Source organism: Hippocampus guttulatus, chromosome 3 (assembly GCF_054856545.1).
Source record: "Hippocampus guttulatus isolate MCC_2025c chromosome 3, RoL_Hgut_1.0, whole genome shotgun sequence".
Classification (NCBI taxonomy): Eukaryota; Metazoa; Chordata; class Actinopteri; order Syngnathiformes; family Syngnathidae; genus Hippocampus; species Hippocampus guttulatus.
In genome coordinates, this window is record NC_141263.1 from 2,333,998 (window position 1) to 2,351,870 (window position 17,873).

At 40.5% G+C, this 17,873-nt stretch overlaps 1 protein-coding gene across 2 annotated transcripts; it reads left to right on the forward strand.

Annotated features, from left to right (window-relative positions):
- Positions 1-5,814: 5,814 nt before the first annotated feature.
- pop4 (POP4 homolog, ribonuclease P/MRP subunit) lies at positions 5,815-17,302 on the forward strand. Of its 2 annotated transcripts, none has more exons than XM_086107163.1 (7): positions 5,815-6,177; positions 7,270-7,325; positions 9,768-9,991; positions 10,142-10,219; positions 10,889-10,950; positions 12,139-12,240; positions 16,236-16,548. In XM_086107163.1, the coding sequence occupies exons 1-7, from the start codon at positions 6,171-6,173 to the stop codon at positions 16,301-16,303; spliced, it is 597 nt and encodes a 198-aa protein (XP_085963289.1). In that variant the 5' UTR covers positions 5,815-6,170; the 3' UTR covers positions 16,304-16,548. The 2 variants fall into 2 exon arrangements, with proteins under 2 accessions (XP_085963289.1, XP_085963288.1); XM_086107162.1 differs by lacking the exon at positions 16,236-16,548 and adding an exon at positions 16,555-17,302 and having other exon boundaries at positions 5,827-6,177.
- The last annotated feature ends 571 nt before the right edge of the window (positions 17,303-17,873 follow it).

Here is a 17,873-nt window from a genome sequence, read left to right on the forward strand (position 1 = left end):
GTAGCGGAAGAGTAATGGGCGGGTCCAGCATTGTTTGGTCAAACTCTAAACCAATCAGATGGCTAAAACAGTTTCCTGCGCCAATTGGAATCTTCTCTTAAAATATAGCGAGGAAACGATTGGTCGGCTCATCGACGACGTCCAAGTTAAAACGCCTTTGCAAGGGGAGAATATCTACGACAATTCTGTTATATGTTAAATAACAAGCCCAGGTAAAATGGGTGAATTGCGTCTGGCAGAGCATCCAGCGTAAAAACTGTGCCGAATGTATCAAGCGAATGCCTCGCTGTGCCACTGAGAGCAAAAAACCTAGAGTCACTCCTTCACAACAGATTCAGAACCCACATCGCCCTGAAATCCAAAACACAACAAAAGATGCAATACAATACAGCTACAGCTATAAAAAAGCGCTTAACAAAACAGTTAACTTAAAGTAAAATCATAAACACGACACATAACATAAAACAAAACCACAAAAAGAAATGACGAAACAAAACAAAAAAAGAACAGCAAATGTAAAAAAAGAATAAAACAACAGCAAATTAAGAATCACAACTCCAAATAAATACACAAAACAAGAAAATGCAAATGGGAAATGCCGTCTTTACCGAATCAAAGGGTAAACCTCACAAACAAAACCATCACAAGCCCCAAACCTAACTGAGCTGCTCAATTCATTTTTCAACATTGACAGACAGCACACCTATCATCAATTTTAACGAACAGAATAGCCAACAAATTAAAAGGTCCACACACTATATTTTTTACTTCCATGAATAAAAATATATATTTGAATCGTATTGCAATTATAAAAAACGACTACACTTAACCAAATTAGCACATGTGCATACAATACTTGCTCAAATCAAACTATCGTTTAAAATTAATTTTTTTAAAAAAGCTAAATTGTCACTGATTAGAGATACACTCTCCTGACATTGTTGTATTTGCTCCTCTTGGGTTGCATCTTAAAGAAGCATGGTATTTCCTTCCGCTGGTATGCGGATGACTTTCACATCAATGTCCAGCTGAGGAAAAAAGACACTTTCTTATAAAGGCCACTTGTATCGTGGCTGGAAGTAATCAAGACCTGGATGGCACTAAACTTCTTGAATTTCAATGAAAGGGACACAGATGTGATAGTGTTTGGTCTCAGGGGCCCTTGTACATCCCATCCTGTGTACTTGGGCCCCCTGGCTCCTTATCTTAAGTCAACAGTCTCAAACTTGGGTCTTAAACTGCACAGTGATTTTAAATTGGACCGGCAAACTGGTGCCGTTGTTAAATCCAGCTTCTTTCATCTTAGACAGCTGGCAAAAGTAAAGGCTCTCCTTCCTCAACAGCATTTTGAAAGAGTACTTCATGTCTTTGTCACATCTCGGCTGGATGACTGTAATGCACCTTTCTTTGGAGTCAGCCAATCCTCCATTAAGCGTCTCCAGTTGGTCCAGAATGCTGCTGCTCGCCTCTTGACTGGTACTCGTAAGACGGAGCACATAACTCCTACTCTGGCATCCCTTCACTGTTTCCTGATACATTGAGAGGTTTTTTTTCAGATTCTATTTGTTTTCAAATCTTTCAATGGCTTTGCCCCAGCTTACCTCTCTGAGCTTCTCCGCCCCTACGCAGTCCTCAGGTCTGCGGACCAGACATTGTTCGAGGAATCGAGAACTAAGCGGGGGCTCAGTGGGGATCAAACCTTTTTCGTTGCTTGTCCCTCTCTTTGGAATGACCTGCTGCTGAACATTAGGCAAGCCCCCTCGCTACCCATCTTTAAAACTCGTTTTGAAACAAATTTTTATTCTTTGACCTTTGTTTCAGCATGAGACTAGACTGTTTTTGTGCTTTCTTCGGTCTTCGTTATTAATTTGTTGTTTTGTTTGTTGTATGGGCGGGTGGTCGTTTAGTTCGCGTGTTGACCTCAGTGCACAGGTGCAGGGTTCTATTCTGCCTCCCGCCTCCCTGCATGGAGTTTGCATGTTCTCCCCGTGCCTGTATGGGTTTTCTCCGGGCACTCTGGTTTCCTCCCACATTCCACAAACATGAATGGTAATTTAATGCAACACTCTAAATTGTCCTGAGGTATGAGTGTGAGCGCGGTTGTTTGTCTCTGTATGCCCTGCGATTGGCTGGCAAAGGGTTCAGGGTGCCCCCCACCCCGCGACCCTTGTGAGGATAAAGCGGATCAGAAAAAGGATGGATGGATGGATGTTTGTTGTATGAATTATTTTTACTCCATGTACAGCACTTTGTATTCAGCGGTGGTTGTTTTAAAGTCCTCTTTAAATACAGTTGAGTTGAGTCAAACACCAGTGGGGGTGATACCAATATGTGACCAACTTTAATAGGTATTGTACACATCAGAGCTTTTGAGATTGCTCATGCTCTCACCCTCTGATGTGACAAGAATTCAGAAAGTATCAAAACATGTGACTGCACGTTGTCGCTGATGCTTTTTATGTCATCTTTCAACCCCACGACAGTAAGAGGCAAGATTGAAATGCTTCATTCTTTTAAGTTGCAGCAACATCCTTCCATTTTCTAATCAGCTTTGTTATGGTTCGAAATGAAGCAAATGTTTTAGGATCCCAGAAACAGACACCAACCAAAACTCTGTAACAAAAAGGTTTATTTACAAGAACAAAAGCGAAATGGCAAAGTGTGAACAGAAAACGCAGGTTAAAACGAACCAGGAGAAACAATACATGAACAAAAAGCGCTTGCAAAATGCAAGGAAATTGTTTAACCGAGAAAACCAATGAAATGTCCTGAAACAAACAAAAACAAATGACTAAACAAAGATAATACTGACAAAAACAAGACGATACGAAAGGGACAAGATTGACTTTGACGAGAGCAAGCGGTCTAGAAAACGATCACTTGAGCAAGGGCGGTAACAAAGTCAACAATAATCCAACAAACCACACAGTTTGTCAGTCCTTAAATACATGGCTAAATGATGCGAACATTGGCAACAGGTGTGTGCACCGTAGTGATGGGAATTCCGGCTCTTTTTAGAGAGCTGGTTCTTTTGGCTCGGCTCACTAAAAAGGCTCCCAAATGGCTCCTCAGTTTTTTTGTTGCTTAAATTAATTTACTACCAAAAATAATGTAAAATTATGTTTAAAATGAATTACTAATGTAAAAAAATAAACAATATATCAAATATTTATTATTTATATGGCTTGATGTATATTCTTCTGAACAAACTCAACATGGAGTACAACATGGAGTGCTACAAAAAATAAATTACAAAGTACAAAAACAAAGACCCATCTCAAAACAAGGTCAACAAAAAGTCACAATCTCTGATTGTGTATATTTATAAGCTTTTAACTATTTACAGTAAAACAACATAAGTAAGCTTTGATTACCACACAACAAATTATGAATTAAAATTCGATGTTGGATATTTTAACCTTGCACAGTCTACACGCTGCCTTTGAACTATCAATTACCGGTAAGTTGGAATGAGTCCAAATTTCACTGCGTTTCGATCCATTTTCTCGCCTTTCCACTTTCCACCATGTTGTTTTTTTCTCTGCAGCGCTATCGAGCTCTCTCTCGTCAATGTTTTTCAACCCGTGTGCCGCGTGAAAATATCCAATTTGTATGCCTGTGCGGTCTTTCGCCCAGAAAGTAATCATGCAGTACCCTCCCATACCGCAGCAACAGCTAGCCAATTGCCTTGTGTTTTGACGAGAGAAGCGAATTTGTGACGCATGAATGCAGGACGACGGTGAAACAATAAATATGAAAGATGATAAAATACTGTTTTCTTTGTGTTCATTTGATTCCAATTCAAGCTGTTATAACGTCATTCTTCAATGTTGAAAACGGTTATAGCAACAATATAACACGTTAATTGTTCAAATAAGCGGGAGGGGGGGGGGTTCACATTTTCAGCTAGTGGTGTGCTGCGAGATTTTTTTCAATGAAAGAAGTGTGCCTTGGCTCAAAAAAGTTTGAAAAACACTGCACTAAGGGACAATGTAGAGTGTTCCATTAACTTACCAAGGATGTTTTCATAATGTGGGAGGAAACCGAAGTACGGGGAGAAAACCCACACAGGCACGGGGAGAACATGCACCTCTGCACTGTGAGGCGGACGTGCTAACCATTTACCACCATGCCACCCAGATACATATCAAACCATAGATATATGGTCGAATGATTCTGTCAGGTGTCAGGAATGCCCCGGACAGACTTGGATTCCACAAGGCACAAACATGAGATTTCACAAAAAAATATTGAAGGATAATGAAGGATGCTGGTCCACAAAGAACCAGGAAAAAATTAATACAAACTTGCAAAAGGTAAGGACAGAGAAAAACGTCAATTGCTTCTCAAAATCAAAGGACGAGGACATCCAATACACAAGAATATAATCAACAGGAACTACTTACATAAAAAGATACTTTAAAAAAACATGGCGAGAAGCTATGAGGGAAAATGTCAAGAACGTCTAGAAAATTAAGCACTCGGAGACAGAGTCACGAGCAAGGCTAATAATCTGACAGGCAGTCGTGTTATGTTATGACTGCAAACCCAAATAAATACGATAGTTTCATTTTAATTGATGAATAACTGATTTTGAAATGAGAGTCCAGTAAAAAATTGTTCGTTCAAATATTATTGCATTTATTTTGAAGAAGGATTGGAAGCAAAAATACTTGCAATATCTCAACATTTTAAAAAGCGAAGACAAGATGCAATTTGGGTGTTTTTGCAAGAAACATGAATGATATTGTTGGGGAGGCAATCGGGCTAATTTGCTCAAGGGGCTAACTGTGAACCGGATCGTGTGCCGGTCAGAGCACAGGGATGAAGAGACAGGATTCCAGGCTGCGATTCAGTATCCTTTACTGAATCGCAGCCTGGAGATGCTTTGCAGGTGAACACAGTAAAATACAAATGTAAGCTTTTGTTAAATTGTTAATTGCTATCATTTTATATTTGAGCATTATATTCTTTTATGTTACAGTTACCTAAATTATATTCTGTTTAATAATCGCTGAAATATTCTTATGTTGCTTGCATCTGGTTGGCGAAGAAAAGCAGGAAGTGTTTTCGTGACCGGAAAGAGGTGTCTTCGTTCGAGAATTACGGAGCAGACGTTGGAAAATAAAAAGCTGTGTTCAAACGAAGTCCATCTCTCATTTTTGCCCATTCCGAACGTAGAGCCATCCATCCAAAACCTACGAACCCCTCAATTTACACAAACAATAAAGTTTGATGTTGATTGAGATGATTCTGAAGATGATAGATGTTGTGGTGACTGGTGAGAGATGAATGAAATGATGATAGTAGTGAGGAGAGATAAATGAGTCTACAAATATGAGAAAATAGGAATTAACTTCAATGTTACAACATAACGTTCAGATTATATTGCTGGATGCAACGAAATAATCATACATCAATGGCAGGGTAATGGCACCATCTAGGGGGCATACAATTTAACTTCACTTGTGGTTAATGACATACGAGTCGACACGAATGCAGAACAAATTACACCCCGTTGTTTTCGGGAATAAAATGCCCCTGAAATACGACATTTTCACCTCCTCGCCTTACTTTAAAAATACTCTTAAAATGAATGTTAGTTATTCCTCAATCAGACCAGGTCCGTAGGACACTAGACCACCCCAGATATCCAATCAGACTACCCTCGCTCAAATCTTCTGTCCTATTTCAAAATTTTATTTTGAAGGTGGCCAACGCCGCTCACTGGCGGCAGACTACCGTAATGCACAGTATTGACAGTCGCAGTGGCGGCTCACTTGACTTCAATTTTGTGAGTGGAGGCTGGTTTGACCGCAGTACGACAACAATAATAACGAGGTGGACGTTTCGTGCAAACTGCTTCACAATCATTTTGAAATGTATTTATTTTTGTGTTTTTATGCATTTGGAGAGATTTTTGTAGAATCTATTTTTGGAAAAGCCTTGTCAATGTTATTTTTCTGTTTCAACTGTATCAAAACGAATGTCTTCTGAAGATGCCGCGTATTTCCTCTTCGAGAATGTATGCACAGTGAAGAAGAAATAAAGTTTTGCAGAAAAAAAGGAGGAAGAGGGGGAAACTGGATGAGGAAGCACGTCCTGTGGACACACGAATAACAGACGAAAGTATCACGATATAGATCACCAACGCGGACAAGAGCCAACACATGGATGGTGCGTACAATAGCTGAGTTTTACATACATTGTGTATGTGAATCCTCAACATGCTTCATTTTTAGAACATTCCTAGCACTAATGGTAAGGGCAAGAAAGGATCATATTCAAATGCTAGTAGGAAATTAACATCGCCTGCGAGAGTGATACTCCTTCAAATAACGAATACCGGTATTCACACTCAAACGCTGTGGAAACACGGGTAACATTGCACTACTAAAAAAGCACAAAGTCTTCCCAGTTTGTGAAAAGTTATATTAACAGTTCAATTGCAAGCTGCTTCTTGTCTCTGTCGTACCAACACATTTCCCCATGACATGGCATGAAATACAATCATTGAGATCCCAGGTTAGTCCACCCACTAAGTCCTAAGACTAATATGGAATGCTCCAAACGCAAGCACACCATTTACGTAAGAATTTTTAAAATGGCAGAAAAAAAGGACAGCAATGATAACTTATATAGGATAAAGAGATACGGGTATTGCTTCAATGTGTGCAAAGATGCAAGGTGTCAACGGTGTGGATGAAACAGAATTAAAATGCAAGAGGCTTGAATTATATTTACAATGTAATTTTGTACTTGACAAAAAATATATAGTTCAGTGTACAGGGATGAATGGGCATGAGGCTAATGATGGTAGTTTTGAGTAGTTGAGTTTTAGTGGTTAAATATATATTCATATTTCAAATCAATGAATAATCCATCCATCCATTTTCTGAACCGCTTTATTCTCACAAACGTCGTGGGGGGATGCTGGAGCCTATCCCAGCTGTCTCCGGGCAGTAGGCGGGGGACACCCTGAACCGGTTGCCAGCCAAATATCTATCTATCCATCTATCCATCTATCTATCTATCTATCTATCTATCTATCAATTACCATTTCAGAATTTTTGGGGCATGGCAAAGTCCAAGTTGGACTTTCTGACACGAGTAGCCCCTACCCCAGTATTGAAGTACAGGGAGCCTTCATTCAAGTCAGCAGAACTGCTGACTTGACTTGTCATCCAGACTGTGTTTGGGCAATCACAAACTTGCTCCCAAAATCAACATGGTCTAAAATTCTTTTTGACATCATTCTTTTTCTAACAGAGGCAGTTGTGGACACCCATATTCCTTGTGACCTTGTGAAAGTTCTTGGGGTTGAGGTGAGTCGATCACATCACTCTTTTTTTTCTTTTTCTTTTTTTTTTTTTTTTTTAAGAGTAATGAAAGAAGGTCTTTCCACACAACAACGTATTTAGGGAATCTCAATCCAAAATCACTGTTACTTCAGGTCTGAGGAAAAAAAGTTTACATTTTCTTGACCCTGAAAAGAATGACAGACAAAATAGATGACTGCAGGTCACGATGATGAATATGCATATGAAGTTAGGGATTTTTTTTGGAGTATGTGCAGGCGAGTTGTGAAGCATTTCCTTCTTCATGGCAAAAAAAATATTCAACACAAATTTTGATGCATTTCAGCTTCTGTGGCAATTTTTTTGAAACACAAGCACTACTGAGCTGTTTTGTGAAAATCCCACAGTAAACGAATAAACTTGCCGAGCATGATGTGTGTTCGCCAAGTTTCAATTTGTTATGAATGTCAAGACCATCAAAATCAGCGACAATTTTGCTTTGCAAACAGGGCATCGCCACGGCAACAGCCCTTCATCGAAATAAATAGCTTTGCTTTTTTTGTCATTTTGAATATCTTAAGATGAAACACTCATAGTTTCAAGATGGTCGGACAAAATCTCCAAAAGGAATTAAAAAAAAAAGTGTCCTCTATAAAAGGCCAAAAAATGTGGCCAAACTTGAAAGAAAATTCAAAATGCTTCCTTTTTGGTTTAGCATGTAACTCCAAGAGCCTTTTTTTGTCAGTCTTCAGCTGTCACATATACCTCCAAATTTTCATACATTATTGTGACAATGCTGCTTTGATTAAAAGAAATTGTTGGCATTGTTGAGCCATTAAAAAAAAACTGTAGTTGGCGTCACTGAGCCATTAAAATAAAACATCGCACAATAACCTAATAAAATATTGATGGTGTTGCCAGGGCTGATGTGAATGCAAAGGTTTATGAGTATTTGTGCATTCAACCCTCAAAAGTATCTTTGCTTTCGCGGTGAACATTGCGTTTCCACAACAGCTTTTCGTGAGGAATCACAAACTTCATGTTTGAACGTCAGGAAGGACTAAACCAGGCATGTCCTGCTCCGGGTCTTTTTGTTTGTTGTTGTATGAATAATTTTTGCTCCCCGTACAGCACTATGTATACAGCGGTGGTTGGTATAAAGTGCTCTATAAATACATGAGTTGATGTTTTTCTCCCAGCAGAATCACTACATTGACCTCATATTTACTCGAAAGAGTGTTTAGGCCTTTGTGATGTTGCAACACGAATTAGAGAATTTTTGCAATGCTATTGCCGCCGCAACATGTTGTTTGTCAAAAAAAACAACACTACTTTTTAGGGTGTGAACATGCATGCACACTCATGAAACTTTGTAAACACATCAGGCCTGGCAAGGTCATCAATATTTTATTGGGTTTCTGTGTGACTTCATTGCTAATTATTATTATAATCATCATATATATTTTACTTGTTCAACTACGACCCCTACAATTTTTGGGCGAAGCAGCCCTTGTTGTACGTGTCACCAGGATAGGCGAAATTGTGGAGTCCAAGATGACGGAGTGTGCATCAGTGTGTTTGTCGATGCTCCTGCTGCCTTGGCTTTATTTTCTACTAAATCTGTTCTGCTGGTCTCCAGTGTTTGGAATAGCTTCCACGAGTCGTCGTGGGGCCTTTGCAAGTGGCAACGACTCGCTGCTCGCCAGTAAAGAGCTTTTGAGGGCTAACTGGAAGGCTACAAGTTAGTCGCCCCCTCACGCCCCATAATAGAGTCAAGACAGGGAAATGTAACCGTTTCTTAAACACAGCACCACGCGTTATTCACCCCGTGGCTCACACTGACAGACATTTTAGCACATATAGTACTGCCGATTAGTCAGTAACCCCACAAGTCTTTCCGTACAAATACTTTTTTATGTTAGCCCAAAGAGTACTAAATATATAACACTTGCGAATTTCAATTACTGTACCAAGATATTCTCTTAATTGCTGCATCCAGGGAAGATGCATTTCGGTTTGCAGTCATAGATTGCTAGCTTCCTGTATTGGTTGAAATGAGCCTTCTTTTAATAAAAACGAATTAACTCACAATTGCACCGAATAGCCACTGATTTATTGAAGGCTCCCTGTACTTCAATACTGGAGTGGGGGCTACTCATGTCAGAAAGTCCAAGTACATACTTAGACTTTGTTAAAGCCATGCCCCAAAAATCTGGATAGCTGAAATGGTAATTAAAAATATATACCGGTGTGTGTGTGTGTGTACATATTTATACACACACTATACTGTTGACTACATACTATTTACACAACCCCAATGAATCAATAATACATTGCTGTGTCATTGCATGTTTTCAGCAGTTATCTCCAAAAATATACAATGTATTTCAAAACAATCTCTGAACTCACTTTACAGGATTTCTATCTGCATATCATCCTACTTTCTTTCATGTACTTAATATTTTCTAGCCTCAGATTCGCTGCAAAGCTGTGGCTTTCACCCGAGCTTTCCTGAAGAAAAACACTGAGCTATGTCCACAACTTGATGAAAAAGGTTTGCTGAGTCACAAGGCAGTGATTTTGGAATACACCAGGCCTAAGAAAAAGAGGATCAACAAACAGAAAGCCAAAGGATTAAATGCTCAGCAGAAAAGGGAATTGAAAATCTTCCATATAAAAAGTGAACACCAGAGGTTGGTCATGACCTACAGTAAATATGTTAATTGTTTGTGAATGACAACAATCCAGTATTGTTATCACTGTGATGTCATGCCTACGCTATATTTCACCCCAGTTTGTACTCTTCAGTCCCAGTGTCACTGACTTGGTCATTATCACTGCAGGTATGAACTTTTTTTACCTCTGCATAATCTCTGGAAACAATATATCATTGATCTCTGCAGTGGATTGAAGCCAACAAGGTAAATAACCTCAAAATCAAATGCATAACTTTATGTTGAAGTGCAGCGATTACCTAATTAACAACTAATATATTATCAAATCAATTGAATAATTTTTGGTAATCGATTGTTTTGAGACCCTGTGTTTAATATAAAATTATCCAAATCCTAGGAAGCAGCCACTTAGCAGTAGATATCAAGTAAAGTAAGTTTGTTTGTGCCTTTTTTGAAATAATGTGGGATGGACATTAAAACATGTTGTTCCCCCTTCAGAATCATTACATTAATCTCTGATATAATTGAATGATTAATCGTTTTTTTATTTTTTTTTAATCGCAGCCCGAATTCTATGTAATAAGAGCAACGTGGTGCAATAGTGGTTTGCAAATGTTATTCCTATCGTAGCTGCGTGGTGTTTGCATATTCTCCCTGTGCTTGAAGGGGGAATGTATGTTAGGTTGATTGATAAAATTGCGTTAATGTGAATAGTTTCTTTGTGACCTGTATTTGGCTGATGACCTGTCCTGTTTCTCGCTGATAGTCAGCTTTGACAGGGTCCAGCTCACCCATCAGCCTCATGCGGGCGGCGGTATAGAATGCTCGATGGATTGATAGCTTCGATATTTGGAGTGCCTTTCAAGAGCGATGCATGAATGCTTAATTTGGTTTTGAAATGTGTCGCTATTGCAGCAGTCCACAGTCTGTGCAGCAGAAGCTATTGAAGGCGGACTTCCATGGTGCCATTATCACAGGTAAATTGTCACTGAAATCAATCATCCCTTTTTAAACTATGACACAATGTGATTTAGGCGTGTGTGTGCGTGTGCGCGCACACACCTTAGTTATAAACTTGCTCCCATCTAATAGATCTTCTATTCATTGATTTGTTATGTCCACCGCGATAAATCGCTGGCATAGACAGATAAACGAAGATCGATATTTAAAAGTAAATACTATTGAACGCGGACTTCCATGGTGCCCCAGTAATGGCACACTCGTTGAGATTCCGTCATTTAACTTTCGATTTTCGCTATTTGCGGGCTAGCCCTGTCCCTCTCTACCCAGCAAATAGCGGGGGTCCACTGTATGCAACAGTATATTGAAGCAATATTTTTATTTTGTCTATATTAGCGTATTTGGTATGAGCGTAGTGAAAAGTATTCAGGACATTTGAAATGATGGTACTTGGATTCCGTTCCAAACGACATTATTTTAAAAATAACTAGGAATTGTTCTGGCATATATTTTAAAAGTCACCTTCTCAATAATGTCGGTGAAGGCCCTCGTTATCGAGGAATGCGGCCCCCAGGACAAGGCGACGGCTCCTGGTGCTTGTGTCTCCGATGACTGTGGAGGCCCAGTCTTCCCCGGAAGCCCCGCCCGCAGGATTGACAGAAGTGGGTTGGGGGGCCGGGCGGTTGCCGGCCCCTGTCCTTCCTCCGCAGCGATAATTATAATAATTACAAGAATTATTATTAATTAACAATAATTATGCTTGAAACGTGCACACTGAGGCGATTGAATCCGTCGTGCACATAAATACTTGCACCACGCATCCACATTTGCACACTTGTGTGCACAGAGGCGTGCACCCCTCGTTTTTCCTTAGTCACGGTGGCTCCTGATTGAGGTCAGATCATGCTTTTGGCATCTTACCAGTGAAGCCAGGTGAGCTGTCCTCTCACACCAAGAATCCACGAGGTGCATCGGAATCAGCTCCAAGCAAAGCACACAGACACACCGATTCAGGGCAAGCCTGCCCAAAGGAACCAACACTGACCCACCAGACTCTACCCAACCCACCATAACCCTTCTGCACCAGCAAAACCCAGACAACACACAAATCCCACACAACACATGACGATGGTTGTTTTTCATTAAATGTGATCTTCCAGTTATCTGTTTGTAACTTCTTTTTTTTTTTTTTTTTTTTTTAACAGTGGTTCGGTCCAAATGCCCTTCATATGTGGGCATTACAGGAATTTTGATCCAGGAGTTCAAACATGTTTTCAAAATTATTACAAAACAGGACACACTCAAAGGTAAGCAGCTGTTTTTTTTTCTTATTTATTTCAGTGCATAATATTGTAGGGAAGATGATCTCAGGTAATGCTGTCTTTGTTGACACTTAAACAGTTGTAAACAATCCAGTGGGTTCAGAAAGCTGGCTGTGTTGTATGCCTCTGGGTCCAGGTCCACACTGTGTTTGTGTGCATGTGTGTTTCATTTTATTTACTTTACTCGGCCACGTCTGCTTATTCATTTGCACGGGTGTAAGATAAGAATAAGAAAACCTTTATTAGTCTCGCAATGGAGAAATTCCCAATTCACAGCAGCAAAGTTATGAAAGGAAGAAGTAGAACAACAAAATATAGGAGCTGCTGGAAAGGCAGCCACTCTCGCGGCGCCATTTTGAAGTCAAAATAACAAAAATAACACAACACAACACAACACAACACACAGGGCACACAGACAGTCGTGCAATCTTCACCACTTTTCTGCATACACTTTGTCTGAAGCAGTTCTAGATGAAAGAGGAGAGGATCAAAGTGTCCTTTCACCAGTGGATCAGAGACGTCATGCTGAAAATGTGCACACGTCTGCTACAAGCTAAGTTTTGAAAGCAAACAGAAGCTGTAGCGTCCATTGACGAAAAGAGATTACCGTATTTTCACGACTATAAGGCGCCATTAAAAGTCTAAAATTTTCTCCAAAATGGACAGGACGCCTTATGATGCGGAGCGTCTTGTCTATGCGCTGAGTTCCAAAACCTGACTGACAGCCGACACGCTGTTTATATAGAGAAAAGGCGGAAGTGACTGTGGACAGGCATGCGGCAAAGAAGTCGGACAATCAGTGAAGGGTGGGCGTGTATATATACATATATGGAGAGAGAGAGAGAAAAGGCAGACGTGAGTGACAGGCATGCGGGGAAGCGGTCCGCCAATGAGTGAAGGGTGGGCGTGTAAGTGGACGCTAAAGGGACGCTACAAGCAGGTACCAACACCTGTATAGAGTGTGGCTATGTGCATTTTTGCAAAACAACTTCGGTTTTGGTTTCTAAGAACCCCCGAAAATAAATTCTACAAAGAGACACGCCTACGAAGCTCAGTTCAAACTTCAAGCCATCGGTTATGCTTTTGGCATGCGTGCCCATCTCACAGCAGCGGTGAAAAACAAAGTCAAGCAAATGAACTCTGATCTTGCCGTTATTCCCGGGGGCTTGACTAAAGAAGTCCAACCGCTGGACATCGGCATCAACCGGGCGTTCAAAGTAAAGTTGCGAGCGGCATGGGAACAATGAATGATCGATGGCAAACACAACTTTACAAAGAGTGAGAGGCAGTGCCGGGCGAGTTACGCCACAATTTGCGAATGGATTGTGGCTGCTTGGACGAACGTGTCTGCTTGCACTGTTGTTCGAGTCTTTGGCAAAGCCGGCATCATTTCTGTGGAGCCACATGGCAATGAGAGTGACTGACAACGAGAGGGAACACGGCGTTTTTGATGGATTACCGGTACTTGCACAATTGTTCAATTCTGATACAGAGGATGAGGACTTTGATGGATTTCTGGGTGATGATTGATCGAAAAACGTGAGTACATTGTACGATGGCTAAATAAAATGCAACGGAACTCCGTTTTGCTTCGTTGCCTTTTTAAAAACGTGTTTTTAGCTTGTATCTGTATGTCTTGGCATGCTACCGTATGCTACAAGCTAATGTGTTTTTAGCGTGCGCGCATGCATGCCGTATGTTTAAGCTGGCGTATGTTTTACCACTTTAAAATTGCGCCCAATAATACAGTGTGTTTTGTCTATGTGTAAAATACAGAAATAGCACCCATTAATGAGACTGCGCCCAACCATACGGTGCGTCGAATGGTCGTGAAAATACGGTAGTTCACTTCTCCTGTCCCACGTAATCCGCTTCAAACTCCAAGCCGCGACTCCCAGTTCCAAATCCGCATCGGCGCTCCGCGCTAACGCTCCTTTCTTCGCATCGTCGGCTCCTCAAGCCTTACATCCATCCAGCCGCAGACCGTTCAACAGCACCGATCTCTCCGCTGAACAAAGCGGGGCTGTGAAAAATGCTGCCCATTACAGGCGCAAGACACAAGCGCCCCGGGACTGTCCAGCAACGACAGTCAAATGGCGCCGACATTCTTCCCAGTCAAAAACAGTGCTGGTATACCCATGCTGCCGAGAAGGCGCAACCACCAAGCACAGAGTCTCCTCCTTGATGAATGTCGTGGCCAAAAAATGCTGAAAAAAGTCCACATCAGTGTGACGTGCTATGTACATTTTCAACGTCAACGCAAAGCGCCCAAAAGTTAATTTCAACATACTCAGGCAAAATGGGCTAAGGACCAAAACTGCCTTGGAAGGCTTCTGGTCACCCAACCACACGCGCTGCATTAGAACGCACCATCGAAACACAGGGAGGTGTCGGTGGACTAATTTATTAAACAATACACCACACTCCCAAGCTCCACTGCTGCGGAGATTTTTTTTCTCAACAGCCGGCGACATCTTCCGGCTAAAGAGGACTACCCTGGCCAGTGCCTGCTTTGACAAGCTGGTCTTCCTCAAGGGGAACATGTCCCTAATAGTCTACCCCACTTAAAGGGGGTAGTTTGAGGAGGAGAAGCAGCAGGGGGCCGAACACAAAAAAAAAAAAAGTGTGTGTGTGTGTGGGGGGGGGGGGGCGTTCTGTGTGCAAAGATGTCCATGCTGTTCATAATTTGCAGTCATTGTGTGTAAAATGGTTCACACTTCTTCATAATAGATTCTGTGCCAGCCTGCTGCACGCAGATTTTTACTGTTGGTATTAAAATAATGGTAACTCGAAAAGAAGAATTTACTTTTTCACATAGGGACATGTAGTTTTGGATTTTTTTTTATGCCTGACTAAATGCCTTACTAAATTAAATTAGAAACTGCATATTGAAAGTCCTCGGTGTGATATTAAAATCGGTTTGAACTGAAAACTTTGTGATAAATATGCAAAAAACACAGAACTCTGGAAGGAGGCAAATACTTTTTCACAGCACTGTATGTAATCAAAAGAAAACTACTATATTCAATCGTATCAAGTTCTTGGCAAGAACGCTCGAACAAATTATAAGGACTTTAATCGTAGGGAGCGACAGTTTCTTATTTCAGGCACTTCAAAACCCATCAGAATGATATAAATGCAATAAAATTCCTTTCAAGACATTACCAGAATGTCATTTCATTTTATTTATTTTTTTAAGGAATAGGCATATTGTTTGTCAAACAGCAGACTAATGACGCTATCCCTTTGCATGGCAGCAGCCTCCCATTGGCGTGTGAATGTCTGTGTGATTGGGTGATTGCGAAGCTTTGTAAAGCACTTCAAATACCATATGGGTGTAGATAAAGCGCTATGTAAGTGCACTCCATTTACCATTATTAGATTGAATGGAGTCAGCTCCTACAAGTTAACACAGACAGGATTTAATGTTGATTGTAGTTCAAGTAGTGTGGAAAGAAAAGTTGAGGTGATAAGTCTAAATCCACCTGTAGCTCGTCACTTGAGATGTAGGGACTCTGGGTGCGTCCAGAAACAAACTCAGTGTGCGCTCTGCTACACACTGGGCCGTTAGGAAACTCAGAGTTGTTGGAATGTGTGGAAAACTCACACTCCAAGAATAGTGTTAAACCGGAGGATTGAATTTCCAAAAGCATCCTCTACCAAAGTTAATATTCACCCGATCTAAAAGCTATGATGGACAGTCCTCCAGCCCGCCCTGACAGCACTAGGTAGCTCCTTCAGCCAGAGACTGTTACACCCGCGCTGCAAGAAGGAGACATACCGACGCTCGTTCCTACCGACTGCTGTCAGGCTGCTGAATAAAAATAACAACAATAATAATAATAATAATTAAATGATGTGAAAAACAATTGTAAATAGCACTGCGATTTATCCATTTTGTATTTATACTGCACTTAATTGAACGGTGTTTGTTTGTTTTTTCTTCTTTCTTCTTTCTACCCACATTCTTGCTGCTGGAGGCTGTAAATTTCCCCAGTGTGGGACAAATAAAGGATATCTTATCTTATTAACTACGTCGCCTCCGTGACCAGATGACATCACAAGAAATACGATGATTGTCCAACAGGTCCACGTGACCCAAAAACAGTGAAAAGTAGACACAGCAGCAGTATGAAATACATACAACTGCTCAGGAACATTTGATCATTTATGAATCATGATTGAATCCTGTTGGATCATGATGAATCTAAAAATCGATATATTGCCATAGCCCTAGAAGGCACATAATCATACATGCAAGCCCATGCGCATGTCATTTTCCTTTCTCATTTTTTGCAGTCATCCCGAAAAGGAACAGTGTATTTCAGGTGGAGATAAAGGGCTTCATCTCTTACATCTACGGAAACAGGTTTGAGCAGCGAGCCAGCGAACGCTCAGCAAAAAAGTTCAAAATCAGTGGTACCATTGACTTGTGAAAGCAGGATATGTTTATATTGTGTGACTCAACCAGTGAGAACTATTGCATTTGGTTCAGTGTTATTTTTTTGGGGCAGGGAGCAAGTATTTGATGTTTTTTGTTTTTGAACACTAGAAGTAAATTGTTTTCAATTAACCCCTAAAAAAAGGAATTTGCTGTTTTGTAACAATGATGCCATGCTCTCTGTTTGTATGCCCCCCACCCACCCACTCCCGGCCCCTTCCCCCATCCGGTCTGAATCAAGACTTAAATATTTTGTCAGTACAGATGAGTATGTCTCAAGTATAAACCTTCAACATTCAAGAAACTCCCACGTTAATGTTGCGGACATCATGCAAGTCGAGTTTGCACTCAATTTCAAGCAAGTCCAGTGAAGTCATGACCTCCATACAGAAAGTCAGAGTTGAAGTCAAGTCACACACTTCTCCTCAGTCATAACATGGATTGGCACATTAACTTTGCACTCTTTATTTGTACTTGCATTACTTACAATACAATATTATACAAACACATTTACAACCCCACAGTTCAAGATTTGGTCTCGAACCAGTCTGTCATGTTCTTCAACCTTTTTCTGTCTCTCAAATAAACTAACAAAGTTGCAAGATGTCACTGTTGTCTATTTTTTTCTTTCAGTTGCGAACCTTGACGATCTGATTTCGCATTTCAAAATAGAAATATGATAAAATATTACAAAGGAAAATTGCATAGATACTGTATCATGAAACCAGTCCACTTCTGCAGCAGACTCGACTATCCCAAGATTCCACCCAGTATGATTCATCTAGATCTAATGTTGCTTTTGAAAATAAAAGTCCTGTGAAATCTGCATACTTGCCTTACATCCTTTTTTTGTGTTATTATTATTTAATCACTTCACTTGACCAGTCCACTTCTGGGAGAAACTACACTATTGCAAGACTCCATCCAAGGAGTTTCACACAAATCTGCATTTTAAAATAGAGTTCTGATGAATTCTGCATATTTTACTGTATTTACAGCTGATTAAAAATCTCCATCTCTCTCAACCTATCGAGCTATCGATCTCAGTGATTCCCAATCTGTATTGAGCCAAGGCACACAGTTTAAATAAAAAAATATGACAGCACACCACAAAACAAATATGTCACTGAAGTGGACACACATGTACGGTTGATTATTTACTTTCTGTCATTTAATA